This window comes from Aythya marila, assembly GCF_965140915.1.
Source record: "Aythya marila genome assembly, chromosome: 2".
NCBI classification, from domain to species: Eukaryota; Metazoa; Chordata; class Aves; order Anseriformes; family Anatidae; genus Aythya; species Aythya marila.
The window spans coordinates 156,248,883-156,266,232 of record NC_139043.1 but is presented as its reverse complement, the minus strand read 5'-3'; the positions used below and the strand labels follow the sequence as shown (position 1 = coordinate 156,266,232).

Below are 17,350 nucleotides of genomic sequence, written 5' to 3'. Positions count from 1 at the left end.
CCAACCCTATAGACCCCAAAAATGATGGGGGGGGGGCAGGGCTGGGCTGGGACCCCCCCCCATAGGACCCCAAAAAGGGGGGGGGGTACCAATGAAAGTCTAAGCGCACCCCCCCCAGAGCACATAGGGCCCCCCCCCAAATTAAATGGTGCCCCCTGCATGCATCCAACCCCCACCCCAAAAAAAAATATGGGGGGGGCTCACCCACCCTCCCCCCAAATTTGGGGGGGGGGGCAAAACCCCCCCCCCCAAAAAAAGGGGGACCCCCCATATGGATATATAGGGGGGGGTGGGGGATAAAAAGGGAGCCAGATCCCACCTCGGGGATACCGGGGGGGGGTCTGGGCCTTTTTATCACCCCCAAAACCCCCCCAAAATCCCCCCCCCCCCCCCCCCCCCCACATCGCGATGCCGGCTCTCACCTCTCCGCCATGTTCCCGGCGGCCCTACCGCCCGCCGGCGGCCCCGGCCCGGCTCCCGGTGCAAGCTCCCATGGCTCATGGACCTTTATTTCACCCAATTTACCCCCCAAAAAAATAAAAAAAAAAAATAAATAAATCCCGGCCCCCCCCACCACCCCCCCGCCGCCGCCACGCGCGCCGGAGCGCGCGCGCGCGCGGACCCCGCTCCCCCCGCAGCCGCCGCCGCCGCCGCCTCCGCCCGACTGAGGCCGGCGCTCGCGCCGCGGCCCCGCCGCGTCCCCCCGTCACCAGCGACAACGGCGCCGCAGCCAATAGGGAGCGGCCAAGGGGGCGGGGCCGGGGGCCTCAAGCCACGCCCCTTCTCCCGCCCGCCCGCCCGCCCGCCCCCGCAGGAGGGAGGGGGGAGCCGCGGGGGGTGCTGGGAGTTGTAGTCCGCGCGTTGTAGTCCGCGCGCGGGGAAAAGGGGGGGGGATGAGGGTGAGGGGGGAGGGAGGGGGAAGGGGGTTTTTTGGGGAGGAATCGCGCGATTCGGGCCGCGCAGCAGTGGGCTCGCCCTGGGCAGCCCCAGCAATGAATTTCTCACGTCTGAGCCAAATCTGCCCTCTTTTAGGTTAAAAAGTGCAGGCATGCACGCGGTGCGTGTGCATGTATGCGTGCAAGCACGCTGCGCACAGATGCACGCACGCCGTACAGTGTGCAAAGTGCATGCACGTGAGCACATGGGTACACCTGGCTTACACACTGTGCACGTATGGTGCATGTATGGTGCATACATGTGCACATACAGCACACACACGTGCATTTACACACACATACACGCTGCACGGTCACATGCACACAGCACACATGCACACACATGCATATATGTGCACACTGCATATAAGTGTGCATGCACACACCCATAGGGCTATATGCATGTTACATGCATTGCACACACATGCACATATGTGCACACCACATATAAGTGTGCATATACACACCCGTAGGTCTATATGCATGTTGCATGACGTTCACACACATGCACATGTGTGCACATTGCACTTACATACCCATAGGACACAACACACAGTGCACATGCATGCACATGTGTGCACACCGCATGTAAGTGTGCATACCCACACCCGTAGGGCTATATACACATTACACACAGTGCACACACATGCACATACGTGCACACGACATATAAGTGTGCATATACACACCCGTAGGTCTATATGCACGTTGCATGAGGTTCACACACATGCACATGTGTGTACATTGCACTTACATACCCATAGGACACAACACACAGTGCACACACATGCACATGTGCACACCACGTGTAAGTGTGCATACACACACCTGTAGGGCTATATGCATGTTGCATGCATTGCACACACATGCACATACGTGCACACCGCATGTAAGTGTGCATGCACACAACTGTAGGGCTATATGCGTGTTGCACGCAGTGCATACACACGCACATGTGTGCACACCACATATAAGTGTGCATACACACATCTGTCGGACTATATACACATTGCACGCAGTGCACATACATGCACATGTGTGCACACCGCATATAAGAGTGCATGCACACACCCATAGGGCTATATGCATGTTGCACGCAGTGCACACACATGCACATGTGTGCACACCGCATGTAAGTGTGCATGCACACAACTGTAGGGCTATATGCGTGTTGCACGCAGTGCACACACATGCACATACATGCACACCGCATTTAAGAGTGCATGCACACACCCGTAGGGCTATATGCATGTTGCACGCAGTGCACACACATGTTCTTGTGTGCATACTGCATACAAGTGTGCATATACACACCCCTAGGGCTATATGCATGTTGCACGCAGTGCACATGCATCCACATTGCGTGCATACACACACCCGTAGGGCTATATGCATGTTGCACGAGGTTCACACACGTGCACATGTGTGCACACCGCATATAAGTGTGCATAAATGCACCCATAGGGCTATATGCACGTTGCATGGAGTGCACACGCATGCACATACGTGCACATTACACTTACATACCCATAGGACACTGCACATGTGTGCACACACATGCACATGTGTGCACACCATATGCAAGTGTGCATACACACACCTGTAGGGCTATATGCATGTTGCACGAGGTTCACACATGTGCACATGTGTGCACACCGCATATAAGTGTGCATCCACACACCCATAGGGCTATATGCATGTTGCACGAGATTCACACACATGCACATGTGTGCACACCGCATATAAGTGTGCATACATACACCCATAGGGCTATATACACATTGCATGCAGTGCACACACATGCACGTGTGTGCACACCGCATGTAAGTGTGCATACACACACCTGTAGGGCTATATGCACGTTGCACAAGGTTCACACACATCCATGTGTGCACATTGCACATGCTCACTCATAGGACACTGCACACAGCGCACACACATGCACCTATGCACACACCACATGTAAGTGTGCATGTACACACCATTAGGTCTATACACTTGTTGCACACAGTGCACACACATGCACGCTGCACATATGTGTGCACATGCACACCCGTAGCACTATATACACCTCTCACCCAGTGTGCACACTGCATCTCTGTGCACATTGCACATGTGTGTGCACACCCGCAGGGCTGTGTACCCGTTGCACACACATGCAGTGCTTGCACACCACGCATCCCTGTCTATACACCCGTGCACATGCAGCGTGCAACATTGCACACATATATGCACTGCTCGGTGCACACACGCATGCACACGTGCACTTGCACATGCAAAAGCACAAAGCCGGGGCCCCACAGCACCTGGTGCCCCGGGATTTGTGCATCACAGGGCGCTCCCCATGCCCCACAGCCCCCCCTGACCTCCACCCACATCCGTGGCAGGGGGCAGCTTTTGACCCCTTCAAAACATACTCAGGAATTAATTAAAAAAATGCGGAATTTGGAGAAGCAGCAGCTCGTTTCCTTCAGTTCGTCGGCAGCGGCCGGCACCAAACCACCCACAAAAAAAAAAAAAAAAGAGGTTTCCAGCCCGAATCTAAATCCCGACTTGTGAATTTGAAGGAATTTGGCCAAAATCACTTAGGGTCATTCTTCCCGTTTAGGGTCATTCCTCCCATTTAGGATCATTCCTTCCATTTAGGGTCATTCCTCCCATTTAGGGTCATTCTTCCCATTTAGGGTCATTCCCACTTAGGGTGATTCCTCCCATTTAGGGTCATTCTTCCCGTTTAGGGTGATTCCTCCCATTTAGGATCATTCCTCCCACTTTGGGTGATTCCTCCTGTTTAGGGTCATTCCCACTTAGGGTGATTCCTCCCATTTAGGGTGATTCCTCCCATTTAGGATCATTCCTCCCATTCTAGAGCCACAAACCCAACCAAGACCTTTTACCTCCAACCTTTTGGAGACGAAGGTGGAAAGCAGCCCCCTGACCCCCACCCCAAACCCTGGGGACAGCAGGGCAGAGCCCGGCAGGCCAGGGATGTCCCCTTCACCCCTCGCTGCCGTGCATTAACTGCAGCATGTGAACAGCCCCCAGGAGAATCGCATTGATCGGGGATCCGCTGACGTGAAGGCACACGTCCCCAGTTAACCCAGTCGCTCATCCCAGTGCAGGCTGGTCTGCACCACTGTGCTCCACAGGGGACAGGGGACGTGTCCCCAATCCAGGGGTGACCCCGTCTCCAGGATGCCACGGTGCCTGTTTTTTTTTTTTTTTTTTTCCCCAATTTTTCCTGGCTGAACCCCAGGAGATCGCCATCAGCCCGTTTCCTCCAGCCTGTCCCGGTCCCTCTGGATGGCAGCACGGCCCTGTGGTGATCCACCCAGTCTGGTGTCACCTTCAACCTTGCTGAGGGAAGGCTCTGCCCCATCATCCTCATCATTAAAGAAGATATTGGCGTCGCAGCCGAGGTTTTCTGCACCCTGCCCAGCACCTCCAGAAAGCCAGATTTCCAGTGCAGGAGCAGGCTCAAAGCCCTGAGCCACACGTAGCTCACATAGTGGGATTTTCTCTAAAAAAATGTAAGATTTGGGTCCTATCGTGTAACCTTCTGGGTTAGCAGAGTCATTCGTCCATGCTCACAGCTTTTTATCTGTCTGTATTTTGCAGACTGATTTTGCCAGGACATTTCGTGGCTCCGGATGCTGGAGCTTTGCGACCCGGGGACATGGTCACAACGAGCGACGTGTGTCACCTGCATGTTTTAACCCATCGGAAACATGAAAATTTGGACCCAGTTCGGTGCTGAATTTTAAAGCTTTCCCGTAATTACTTAACTAACGCGTTTTCAGCCCCTGCAGTGTCACTTAAACACGATCAAACACACTTCAGCTGCCCAGGGAACGACGGCTCCTCGAATTCTACTTACAAAAAAAGCCTTGTTCATTTTCCATTAAAAAAAAAAAAAAAAAAAGGAACAGATGCATCCGCGCATCCCTAGGGCTTGCGGGTGGAGCTCTGAGCAGCACGAGGCATAGCAAGCAAGCAGCCTCAATGAGGATCCCAAAATCCGACTTCATGCAGAGGGACCCCTGGAGGAACATCCCTTGAGGTGGCCAAAGCAGTGGGGTCCCGTGGGTCCACCTGCTGATTGCCTGCAGATCCTCCAGCGACGTCCTGCTCCAGGAGGCTTGGAGACCCAAAGGAGTTTGTCACGGGCTCCTTCGAGGCAGAGCCCCGCCATGCCTCTGTACCCCCCTTGGGCTCCTTGTCATGCGAGGGAAATTTTTGCACTTTTTTTTAGCCATGCCCACTGGACAGAGCACCGGCGATGGGTTTAGAAGATCAGAGCCCAGCAGCAGCTCTGGTGCCGCATTTCCACCCGCTCTCGAGCTAAGACCCCATTCCCGCGGCGTTTCCGGAGCAAACAGCAGAGAACAAACTTGCCAGCTCGTGCTTTTAATTTGAGGATCGCTCACGAGGATGCCGACAGCCCTGAGGTGTAAATCCCACAAATCACACAAATGTGCCCTAGCTTTGTGAAGAGTGTTATAGCTGACCGTGCTTTGTCCTTTGCTTCAGATGCCTTCACGGGGGAAACTCTGAAACTTTAATGAAAAAGGGATTGAACGTGGCTCACCTAATCCCCTTGGTGTATGGCTGACCAGCTCCCACAGGTCTGTGGCTCGCCAAATCCCACTGGCAAGCAGCTTGCACAAAAATCAGGGAAAGGCTTTGCCTTCTCTTCCATTTTCATCCTGGGAGAGCAGGGAGGCAGTGCCTGGAGGGGCAGAGCTGGGGAGGCTCAGACGTGCCCAGCAACTGGCTGGGAGCCACGCAGCCCCGTGTCCGTGATGATATCAGGCTTGCTTTGCAGAGGTTTGCTTGCTTTGCAAACCAGAGCTGCCTGCAGGATGCAATGGGGGCTCCCAAATGATGTCCCAGAGACCCCTGCCACCCACCAGCGCCCAGGCCATCAGTCACTGTCATTGATACGAGCAGGAGGCATGGATAAACGGGTGCCAGAGCCCCAGGTCCCTGCAAGCTGCAACATCCCCAGGCTCGCTGCTCCAGCCCTGGGGCTGCCATTTGGCCGGGGCTCCCTTCTCTCTGCGCGGTGCTTTCTGGGAACCTTGAAGAAAATTGTTCTGTCTTGGAAACCTTGTGATGAATGCAGGGTGCCAGCATCCCAGGCCCATGAATACCTGCTGTCCCTGTTGCCATGGAAACAGAAGACTTATTATGTTTTAATATTTTTAAGCTATATAAAGACTTGAAACGTCTCTCAAACCCCCAATGATTAAACAAGAGAAGCAATGAAAAAAAAAAAAATAAAATAAATGCACCCTTCCATCAAGCTACATTTCCAAAAGCCACAGCAGCATCAACTCCCTCTTACCAGCCCCAGCCTCCCCGCTCCACCCCAGTTAAATTTATCATGTGGTGTCAAAATGTTCTGCAGGCCCTGGGAGAGGGATGCTTTAGGATCAGCCAAAGGCTATGGGGACATGCAGATGGGGGCATGTTGTTGAAGGCAAGCACAGGGACACTTTTCTCCATGTCTAACGCATCCCATGGGATGGCAGCTTCCAGATGAGGAGGGTTCAGAATGCCCAAGGGCAACAGGCTGTGGAGAAAACAGCACGATGCTCGATTCCTTGTGGCATCACTGCTACTGCCACGGTCCCTGGAACTGGCACACAAGTTACAGCAAGTGGTGCCTGGCCCGAAGAGCAGCGCTACCTCTGCATCATGTTTGAGAGAGAGGCACTGCCTCGTGCTCTGGAACAGGCTCCCCAGGGACGTGGTCACGGCACCAAGCCTGTTGGAGTTTAAGAAGGGTTTGGACTGTGCTCTTAGTCATACGGTCAGAATCTTTGGGTAGATCTGGGTGGTGCCAGGAGTTGGACTGGATGATCCTTGTGGGTCCCTTCAAATTCTATGATTCTAAAAAATGAGGGCCTCAATAAAGACTCCACTCCTCCCTAATCCCCACCTGGGCACTGAGCTGTTGACCGCAACTCTTGGAATGTGGCCATCCAGCCAATTCCTTATCTGCTGGGTGACCATCATGTCTTTATATTGTAGTGACAAGGAGATAAATAAGAGCATCATCCAAATGCTTCCTGAACACCAATGGGCTTGGGCAATGATCACCTCTGAGCCCTGCTTTTTTTCTTCTTCTTTTTTTCTTTTTTGGTGAAGTTGGAAGAGCGTTGGGAGAAGAAAGCAAGAGGAGGCTTTCAGGATATGGGATGCAGATTGATTTTATTGAGGAAAACATGAAACTGAGAGAGCGTCAAGGTGCACATTCTGAGGTGCCAGGAGGGCAACCACCAGCCTATTTTCCTTGCGCAGAGCAGATTTTCCCAGACCCCAAGGTCTCCCTACTCCGTGGTAGGAGCAGCCCCAGAAGGTTTCCCGAGGGATTGTGCTAGTGAGCAAGGCATTGCAGCAGAGAGTAGCAGCTGCAGGTGGTGGTGCTACGGAAAGGAGAAAGAGGAAGAAAGAAGGAGGTATGCTGGCCATGTTTCCTGACAGCAAGGGCTGGCCCCTTCCTTCCTTGCTGGCTTTCTTGTGCCATGGAATGAGCTACGGCTGGTGAGCCCGTGTGCCATGAGCGGCACAGAGGAGCGTCCTCAGCCTGAGAGCTGGCAGGCACAGTGTTGGAGGCTGCTGTCAGGGGTGTTGGCGTGGGTCCTTAGCAGGGGTAGCAGGCTCTTCCGCCAGAGATGCAGCCCAGGCCTCCCAAGCCAAAGCCTCCAAGGCCAAAGCCTCCGAAGCCGCCGGAGGAGATGGACACTCCCTGGGCGCTGAGGTTGCTGCCCACGGCAGCTGATGCGGAGGATCCAACGGCGGTGTTCTGGGGGAAGGAGCTGAGGATGGGTCCTGGCAGGGTGACCAGCACGGTAGGAGGCTGGATGACGACGCGGGAGTCCTCGCACTGCCTGACACAGGGCTCGTTGCAGCTGTTAGCCAGCGGGGTGGGTCCGCAGGGGCGGCAGATGTCGTAGCAGGACATGTCTGTGTTGTGGAGGATCCCTGGAAGAAAGGGCGTTGGGAAGGCAGAGGGTATAGGGGGTGTGTGGAGCGGTGGTGGGGGAGGCCAAGGGAGCAGGGAGGCCTGGGATTTTATGAGAGCATGGAGATGGGGAGGTGGAAGGGCTGCTAAGTGTGGGGGCAGAGGGCATATGGAGAGATGGGCCCCGTGGAGTGGTTGAAGAAAAGGATTGGGGTTCAGACTCACCTTGTTGGGTGCAGGGGAGAAGGCGTCGGGAGGAGTGTGTGAGGATGCGAGGTGCAGGGCCCGCTTTTATGCTGGTCCGTGAGTGCCCGCGGGGTGAGAGATGTCTGTGCATGACAAGATTTGGCGTAAGCTGCTCTTACATGCCAAAGCCTGGCAAGTAATGAGTTGAGGTGTGGTGTCCTTCCCACAAGTTGACCTTTTCATTTCCTCCTTTTGAGGACGTGGTGTTAGATCCTGGCGGCACCTTCAAAGTAAGAGTATTAGAGGCCGTGGCATTTCTCTGAAAGGTGCATGGGAGGGCAGGTAGATGATGTGGCCAAGGGCTGGCTGAGGTGCGGTGTCATGAGTGAGGTCTTTGCGTGGCATTCATGTGGTGTGGCCCAGCCACACTGGGCTTTGTGGCTGTCAGCAAGTTATTGCAATGGACAGCATCGGGCATAGAATTGGGTGCTATGAAAAGAAGGAATGAGAGGTGAGTAGGTCCTACACTGGCCTTGGTTCCTGACACCATAGGCTTCCCCCCCTTTTCGTCCAAAGCTGAAGTTCCCAGAGAACACAAGGCTTGATGCTCTGCTTGATGGAATTTCTTGGGCTGGGTGTTGAAGTCCTTGCGGTCTGCAACTCAAAGGTTGTGTGATATCAAAGCCTTCCACTTCTTAGCCAAGGTGACCCGTTTGCAGGCTGTCCGACAGGTGAGTAGTGCATGTTGCTGAGGAAGATGGAGAAACTGTGCCACTGGATGTACTGAAGTGCACAGGACCTGTCAGGTTGCACACAAAATGCTGAGAGTCCTGGCTGATATCTTCACAAGTCTACTTTCATCTTTCTTTGAAAGTTGATGGCGACTGGGTTCCTGAAGACTGGAAGAGGTTGATCCCACTCCTATGTTGAACAAGACAGAGAAGGAATATCTGGGGAACTGCAGGCTGTCTGGCCTGACATCAGTCTCTGGGAAGGTGTGGAAGGAAATCCTCTTGGGAAGCACTGCCCAGAACACAAAGGATAAGAACATGATGGGGAGTATTAAGCATGGATTTAGAGAACTGAAGTCAGACTTGAGGTTGTCCCTGATAAGGTCGTCCCTGAGCCTCCTCTTTTCCAGGTTGAACAATCCCAGCTCCATCAGCCGCTCCTCGTAAGACTTGTTCTCCAGACCCCTCACCAGCTTTGTTGCCCTTCTCTGGACTCTTCTGAGCACCTCCATGTCCTTCTTGTAGCGAGGGGCCCAAAACTGAACACAGTACTCGAGGTGCGGCCTCACCAGAGCCGAGTACAGGGGGATAATCACTTCCCTAGCCCTGCTGGCCACACTGTTTCTTATACAAGCCAGGATGCTGTTGGCCTTCTTGGCCACCTGAGCTCACTGCTGGCTCTGTGGAAGGAGCGTTGTGTTGGAGAGATAAAGATCATCTTCCATACACAGAAGAAATATTACAGAGTCCTAATGAGAAGGGACCAAGTTCTTAAAGTGTGTGCAAACCACGTTATCAACAAATAAATGATTTTAATACCCTCTGATACATCAAACAATGCTTTAATTTGGATGGCCACGGATTATGCTGATGGTGAAGTAAAAGTAGAACAACTTGCAGTCAGATTTTAAAGTCAAGAAATGGGTAATTCTTTCAAGAAGAGATGTGAAAAATTCCAGCAAAGCTTGTCAGAACTGCAGAAGGGACAAGGGCTGGCTTTTATGCTGGTCAGCGAATACCTGCAGGGTGAGAGAGACTTTGCACATGACAGGATTTGGCATGAGCTGCTCTTACATGCCACAACCCTTCAAGTAATGAGGTGGGGTGTGATCTCCCCACAATGCTCCATCTCCATTTCATCCTGTTGAGGATGTTGGAAGTGGCGGAACATTTCAAGTGAGAGTATTAAAGACTGAAGGATAGCTTTTGAAGGTTCATGTAGGGGTGGATAGATGTTGCATTCAAGACATGGGAGAGGTGCATTGTTGTCCGATTTGTTGTTGATGTTGTCCATTGTTGTTGGCACTCAGGAGGTGTGGTCGGTGGCTTTGTTGTGAGGAGGAGGCCCCCATGTTTGGCATCCACAGTAGGTTGGCCAGTGCTTCTCAGGTATGCTGGGTGTGATGCGCTACCACTTGCATCACATTCACTCCCTCCGTGCCTTCATCCCAACTCACCAGCCTGCGTTTAGCCCTTGTTTTTCCCTGTTGGTGTGCTTCATTGGTGGCTTAGTGGCCTTCTTACATGTAGAGGCTGTATGTGGGAGAAAATGTATAGGAGCAAGACCCCTGTCTTGTCCCTGGGGCCGCAGTCCAAAGAGGCAGAGAAGAGGTGTTTGCATAGCAGGGTGTTATAGTCGCGGGCCTGTCTCAGGGCTGACAAGATGAAGTGCATTGGGAGCCCTGCCATGCTTCCTAAAGGGTTGCATTGGCAACTCCGTAATGCTCCCTTTTCTGTGGTCAGCACGTTGAGAGCAAGGGCTTTGGCTTAATGCAGTTTGGTGGGAATCCCTCAGGCTGTCTGTTGAGGCCTGGGAGAGGCTGTGAGATTTGTGAGGGGCAGGGACAGACATGTGGGAGTGTCCAGAAGGTCTGGGCCCAAAGCACTGGGGTGTTCTTTGAGTTGAATTTCAAGGGGGAACGCAATTTCTTGGAACTTTAAGGATCATCTTATTCCAGCCCCCTGCCGTAGGAAGGGATGTCACCCACCATATTACGTTGGCCAAGGTCCCAACCAGGCTGGCCTTGAACACCACCGGAGCTGGGGTAACCACAACTTACCTGTACCATTGCCTCACCACCCTCACAGTGAAGATTTTCCTCCTAATATCTAGTCTAAATCTATCCTTTTTCAGTTGAAGACCATTACCCCTTCTCCTATCATTATCTACACGAGTAAAGAGACATTCTTCATCCTTTGTGAAGACCCCTTTAACTACTGAAAGGCCTCAAGGAAGCCTCCGCAGAGCCTTCACTTCTCCAGGCTGAACATCCCCAGCTCTCTGAGCCTTCTTTCATAGGAAAGCTGGTCAAAGTAGAGCCTCATGAGGACAGAAAAGAGGGGGGCAATCAGCTCCCTCACTATGCTGGTTACTGCTCTGTTGATGCAGCACTGCATGCAGTTGGCCTTGTGGGCTGCAGGCGTGCACTGCTGGATATTGTAGAGCCTTTCATCCAGCAGAACAACCCAAGTCCTTCTCTGCAGGTTGCTCTCATTGAGTTCTTCTCCCAGTCTGTACTCCTGTCTGGGATTGCCCTGACCCACGTTCAGTACATGGACTTGTTGAACCTCATGTGGTTCACATGGGCCTGCTTCTCCAGCCTGTCTAGGTTCCTTTGGATGAAGAGCATTGGGTGAAGAAAGGAGGAGTGTCAGGCTGGCATGCATAAGAACTTTATTAAGGAAGACTCATGAAAAGGAAGGTGCACAAGCAGCAGAGCATCCTCAGTCCATGAAGTTGGTTGCAGGGCATTGTTAGCTGCTGTCAGGGGTGTTGGTGTGGGTCCTTAGCAGGGGTAGCAGGCTCTTCTGCCAGAGAAGCAGCCCAGGCCTCCGAAGCCAAAGCCTCCAAGGCCAAAGCCTCCAAAGCCACCGGAGGAGACGGGCACTCCCTGGGCGCTGAGGTTGCTGCCCACGGCAGCTGATGCGGAGGATCCAACGGCGGTGTTCTGGGGGAAGGAGCTGAGGATGGGTCCTGGCAGGGTGACCACGACGGTGGAGGGCTGGATGGCAACGTGGGAGTCCTCGCACTGCCTGACACAGGGCTCGTTGCAGCTGTTAGCCAGCGGGGTGGGTCCGCAGGGGCGGCAGATGTCGTAGCAGGACATGTCTGTGGTGTGGAGGGAGTGGGGAGGCCTGGGATTTTATGAGAGCATGGTAGTGGGGAGGTGGAAGGGCTGCTGAGGTTGGGGGCAGAGACTGTGTTGGGAGGCAGGTGAAGGAAGGGATCGGGGTTTAGACTCACCTTGTTGTTTGCAGGGGAGAAGGCGTGTGGTGGAGTGTGTGAGGGAGCGAGGTGCAGGGCCGGCTTTTATGCTGGTCCGTGAGTGCCTGCAGGGCGAGAGAGCCTCTGCGCATGACAACATTTGGCGTGAGCTGCTCTTCCATTGCAAAGCCTGGCAAGTAAAGAGGTGGGGTGTGGTGTCCTTCCCACAACTTGACCTTTTCATGTCCTCCTAGTGAGGACATGGTGTTAGATGCTGACGGCACCTTCAAAGTGAGAGAATTAAAGGCTGGAGCATTTTTCGGAAAGGTGCATGGGAGGGCAGGTAGATGATGTGGCCAAGGGCTGGCTGAGGTGCGGTGTCATGAGTGAGGTCTTTGCGTGGCATTCATGTGGTGTGGCCCAGCCACACTGGGCTTTGTGGCTGTCAGCAAGTTATTGCAATGGACAGCATCGGGCATAGAATTGGGTGCTATGAAAAGAAGGAATGAGAGGTGAGTAGGTCCTACACTGGCCTTGGTTCCTGACACCATAGGCTTCCCCCCCTTTTCGTCCAAAGCTGAAGTTCCCAGAGAACACAAGGCTTGACGCTCGGCTTGATGGGATTTCTCGGGCTGAGTTGTGTGGTCTGTGAGCGGTCCTGAGGTTCATGAAAGGCAGAGGACAAGAGGGAGTGTGGGAAAGGGCCAGGTGGGAGCTATCTTGTTATTGGGGATGATTTTGGGATTTGCGTCAAGGGGAAAACCTATTTCTCTGCCCAGCATTTGATTTTGTGAAAGATGGTTTGGAAATTTCAGACAAACCTGGAATTGTATGATCTTGTTATAAATGGCTCAGTCTTCAAAATAGGACTATAATCAAAGTTTACAATTTATTAAAGGAATAGAGCTACGCAAACAGCTCTGGGTGTGCCGGGAGTCTCTGCTCCACCAAGACCCACGCCAGTTACATCAAGCAGATGAATTTTATGCTCCAAGGCTAACACATATTCATTACTACTTCTAGAAAAAAGCAGGGTTATTAATTAGTTTCCGGAATCCAAACCCTCCAACTGGAGCATGCGTATCAGTCTCCGGTGGTCCCTCTGAGGTCTCTGGGTGTCTCTCGTGCTGAAGGCTCATAGTCTTCCTCCCAGGCTTTTGTTTTCTTGTCCTTCTCCTTTGTCCAACTTGGCTGTATGTCAGAGACTTGTGCAGCGTCCCCTGCAAGCTTTGTTTTTTAGTCGTCCCTCAGCTTTCCCCTTCTTCTTAATCTCCTGGCCAGATAACAGCAGACTTGCATAGTGTCCCATGCAATAGTCATAATAGCACTTATTCTGAAACCCCCCCAGATATCAGAGACTTCAAGGAGAAGCCCACAAATAGATTTCCCTTCAAACATCTATTGACAGGAATTGCTAAAACATTCCTTTGCAAGATACAAGAACTATATACATTAACCACTCTGTTTTTCTTAGACTTGTGGTTATACAAGGGTATTTAAGGCAGAAGGCCACATTCAGCATACCATGCAGCCCTAGCATTGTTCCATATTGACACGAATCAGATGAACACATTTCACAATCTGCAACTCAGAAGACGGGGTGGATATCAAGGCCTTCCAGTGCTAGGCAAGGTGAGTGTTTCGCAGGCTGTCTCTCAGGTGAGTAGTGCATGTTGCTGAGGAAGATGGAGAAGATGTGCCACGGGATGTTCTGAAGTGCATAGGACCTGTCAGGTTGCACCCACAAATGCTAAGAATGCTGGCTGATATCTTCACAAGGCTACTTTCATCTTTCTTTGAAAGTTGATGGCAACTGGGTTCCTGAAGACTGGAAGAGGTTCATCCCACTGTGATGTTCAACAAGCTGGAGAAGGAAGGTCTGGGACTCTGCAGGCTGGTCGGTCTGTCATGCATCACTGGGAAGGTTCTGAAAGAACTCCTCCTGGAAAGCATACCACAAGCACATGAATGATAAGAAAGAGATGGGGAGTAGTCAGCATTGATCTACAAAGAGCAGATCATACTGGAGCCTTCTCAGTGTCTTCTTCATGGAAGTGACCTGCTGGGTGCACAAGGGGACAGCAACAGCTGTTGCTTACCTTACCTTTCGGAAAGGCTTTGATGCTTGCTCCCGTGACACGCTTGCAGAGAAGCTGACAAGTACAGGTTACACAAACAAACAGTGGGGTGGTCTGAAAAGTGGCTGCATGCCACAGCACATGGTCCTGGAGAGCCTCCTGACCGTCCTTGACAACAGCTGTTGCCCTACCTGGTGTCAAGAGGTTCCTTCCTGACTATATCATTCTGAGATAGTGTTTGTTGTGACAGTGTAGGATCATAGTAGAGAAGAAAGCAGTGGTAGGTTGTGCTAAAGAGGGGAAATTTTTTGAGAGGGCGTGGTTAGAAGAGCCTTAGCATGATGAAGCTTCTGTTTGGGCACTTGTAGGTTTTAGGTGATGTATTTTAAGGTGTTGTGGTCCTTTTTGACGTACGCCGATGACCTCTTGATCTTTGGTTTGTACTGTGGGAAGTGGGAAGATGAAGAGAAGAGGAGGTGCGTCAGGCTGGCAGGCTTGAGACTTTTATTGAGGAAAGTGCATGGAAAGGAAGGAGCATCAAGTGGAACAGTCCCTGGGGGTCTTGGATGCAGGTAGGGTGACCAAAATCTCATCCTTGTGTGCGGCAGACTTTTCCGGAGCACGGAGAACTTCATGCCCTATGACGGAAGCAGCAGAGAGAGAGTCGATCCCTGGTGGTGTTTGGCTCGTGAGCACATCGTAGCAGCAGAGAGAACTGGACATAGGAGACAGTGCAAGTCAAGGAAAGAAGTGGGAGAATGGTAGAATGTAAGTGGGCCATGTGTCCAAGAATCGCAGAATAGCCCACGTCCTTGCTTCTCTGGTTCATGCCTTGAAAGAAATATCTGTGGTTGTGGAGCTAATGACCCAGTGGGTCAGTGACAACGCAAAGTTGCATCCACAATCCACGACGAGTCTTGTACCATATGTGAGGTGTTTGTGTGACAGAAGTGTTAAATAATACAGGCCTTAAGAGAGACCCTAAAGGGACACCATGCCTCCCTTGTCTCCAGCTGGGCACCAAGCTCTTGAGCGCAACTCTTGGAATGTGATCATGCAGCCAGTTAAGGACCTGCCGAGTGGCCCATCATGTCTTTCCACTTCAGCAGGAAGGAGCTATGTAAGAGCGTTTTCCAAACACTATTTGTATACCACCAGGCTTGGGCCCTGATGGCCACTTGAGCCCTGCTTTTTTTTTCTTTCTGTCGGGTGAAGTTGGAAGAGCATTGGGAGAAGAAAGGAAGACGAGGCTTTCAGGATATGGGATGCAGATTGATTTTATTGAGGAAAACATGAAACAGAGAGTACGTCAAGTGGAAGTTGCACATTCTGAGGTGCCTGGAGGGTGACCACCAGCCAATGTCCTTGCGTAGAGCAGATTTTCCCAGAGCCCTCAGGTCTCCCCACCCCATGGTGGGAGCAGCCCCTGAAGGTTTCCTGAGGGATTGTGCTAGTGAGCAAGGCATTGCAGCTGTAGGTAGTGGCCGTAGGAGGTGGTTCTATGCAAAGAAGAAAGAGGAAGAAAGAAGGAGATATGTTGGCCATGTTTCCTGACAGCAAGGGCTGTCCAATACCTTGCTTGCTTGTTCTGTTGTGCCATGGAATGACGAGCTGTGGGTTTGTCAGCTCGTATTCCATGGACAGCATGGAATTGGGTCCTCAGACCGAGAGCTGGCTGGCATGGTGTTGGAGGCTACTGTCAGGAATATTGGCATGCGACCTTAGCAGGGGTAGCAGGCTCTTCCACCAGAGATGCAGCCCAGGCCTCCCAGGCCAAAGCCTCCAAAGCCACCGGAGGAGATGGGCACTCCCTGGGAACTGAGGTTGCTGCCCACAGCAGCTGATGCGGAGGATCCAACGGCGGTGTTCTGGGGGAAGGAGCTGAGGATGGGTCCTGGCAGGGTGACCAGCACGGTAGGAGGCTGGATGACGACGTGGGAGGCCTCGCACTGCCTGACACAGGGCTCGTTGCAGCTGTTAGCCAGCGGGGTGGGTCCGCAGGGGCAGCAGATGTCGTAGCAGGACATGTCTGTGTTGTGGAGGGTGCCTGGAAGAGAGGGTGTTAGTAAGGCGGAGGGTGTTCGTTGCTTGAAGAGCTGTGCTGGGGGAGTTCAAGGGAGTGGAAAGGCCCAGAGTGGGGCTATGGGGAGCCTGGTGGTTGGGAGGTGGAAGGGCTGCTGAGGTTGGGGAGAGAAGGTTTGTGGAGAGATGGGCCAGGTGCGGTGGGTGAAGGAGCGGAGCAGAGTTCAGACTCACCTTGTTGGGTGCAGGGGAGAAGGCTTCGGCAGGAGTGTGTGAGGGTGAGAGGCGCAGGGCCGGCTTTTATGCTTGTTCCCGAGAGTCTGCGGAGCAAGAAACCCTTTGCGCATGACAGCATTTGGCGTGAGCTGCTCTTACATGCCAAAAACCTCTCAAGTAATGAGGTGGGGTGTGATCTCCCCACAGTGTTCTGCCTCCATTTCTTCCTGTTGAGGATGTTGGAAGTGGCGGAACATTTCAAGTGAGAGTATTAAAGACCGAAGGATAGCTTTTGAAGATTCATGTAGGGGTGGATAGATGTTGCATTGAAGACATGGGAGAGGTGCGTTGTTGTCCATGAGGTCATAGTTTGGCACTTATGAGGTGTGGTCGTTGGCTTTGTAGTGATGAGGAGGTCCCCCTTGTTGGCATCCACAGTAGGTTGGCCAGTGTTTCTCAGGTATGCTGGGCGTGATGCGCTACCACTTGCATCACATTCACTTCCTCCATGCCTTTATCCCAACTCACCAGCCTGCGTTTAGCCCTTGTCTTTCCCGTTGGGTGTGCTACATTGGTGGCTTGGTGGCCATCTTGCACATAGAGGCTGTATGTGGGAGCAAGTGTATGGGAGCAAGACCCCTGTCTTGTCCCTGGGGCCGCAGTCCAAAGAGGCAGAGAAGAGGTGTTTGCATAGCAGGGTGTTGTAGTCGCAGGCCTGTCTCAGGGCTGACAAGACTAAGTGTGTTGGGAGCCCTGCCATGCTTCCTAAAGGGTTGCGTTGGCAACTCCATAATGCTCCCTTTTCTGTGGCCAGCACATTGAGAGCAAGGGCTTTGGCCTAATGCAGTTTGGTGGGAATCCCTTAGGCTGTCTGTTGAGGCCTGGTGGAGGCTGTGAGATTTGTGAGGGGCAGGGACAGACATGTGGGAGTGTCCAGAAGGTCTGGGCCCAAAGTGCTGGGGTGTTCTTTGAGGTGAGTGTCAAGGGGGAATCCTATTTCTGTGCAT

The 17,350-nt window shown here is 52.7% G+C and overlaps 2 protein-coding genes and 1 pseudogene across 5 annotated transcripts in view; all 3 read right to left on the bottom strand.

The window, feature by feature from the left end:
- Positions 1–652, bottom strand: part of ARHGAP39 (Rho GTPase activating protein 39) — an 83,081-nt gene extending 82,429 nt beyond the window's left edge. For 2 of the 3 annotated variants that reach the window (XM_082754840.1, XM_082754842.1), the window contains exon 1: positions 423–652. In XM_082754840.1, the coding sequence (XP_082610966.1) occupies positions 423–433 (11 nt within the window). In that variant the 5' untranslated portion in view covers positions 434–652. The remainder of the gene's footprint in view (positions 1–422) is intronic. The other variant, XM_082754841.1, reaches the window with a different exon arrangement.
- Positions 653–7,584: 6,932 nt separating this feature from the next.
- LOC309874194 (feather keratin 1-like) lies at positions 7,585–7,905 on the bottom strand (the record flags this gene model as incomplete). Its single annotated transcript, XM_082752143.1, has 1 exon — positions 7,585–7,905. One exon carries the CDS (start codon positions 7,903–7,905, stop codon positions 7,585–7,587), a length of 321 nt encoding a protein of 106 aa, XP_082608269.1.
- Positions 7,906–11,608: 3,703 nt separating this feature from the next.
- Positions 11,609–12,179, bottom strand: LOC309875775 (feather keratin 1-like; annotated as a pseudogene). Its single transcript has 2 exons — positions 12,063–12,179; positions 11,609–11,957 (listed from the first exon to the last, which is right to left on the bottom strand). The product of its transcript is annotated as a feather keratin 1-like (transcript).
- Positions 12,180–17,350: the final 5,171 nt, after the last annotated feature.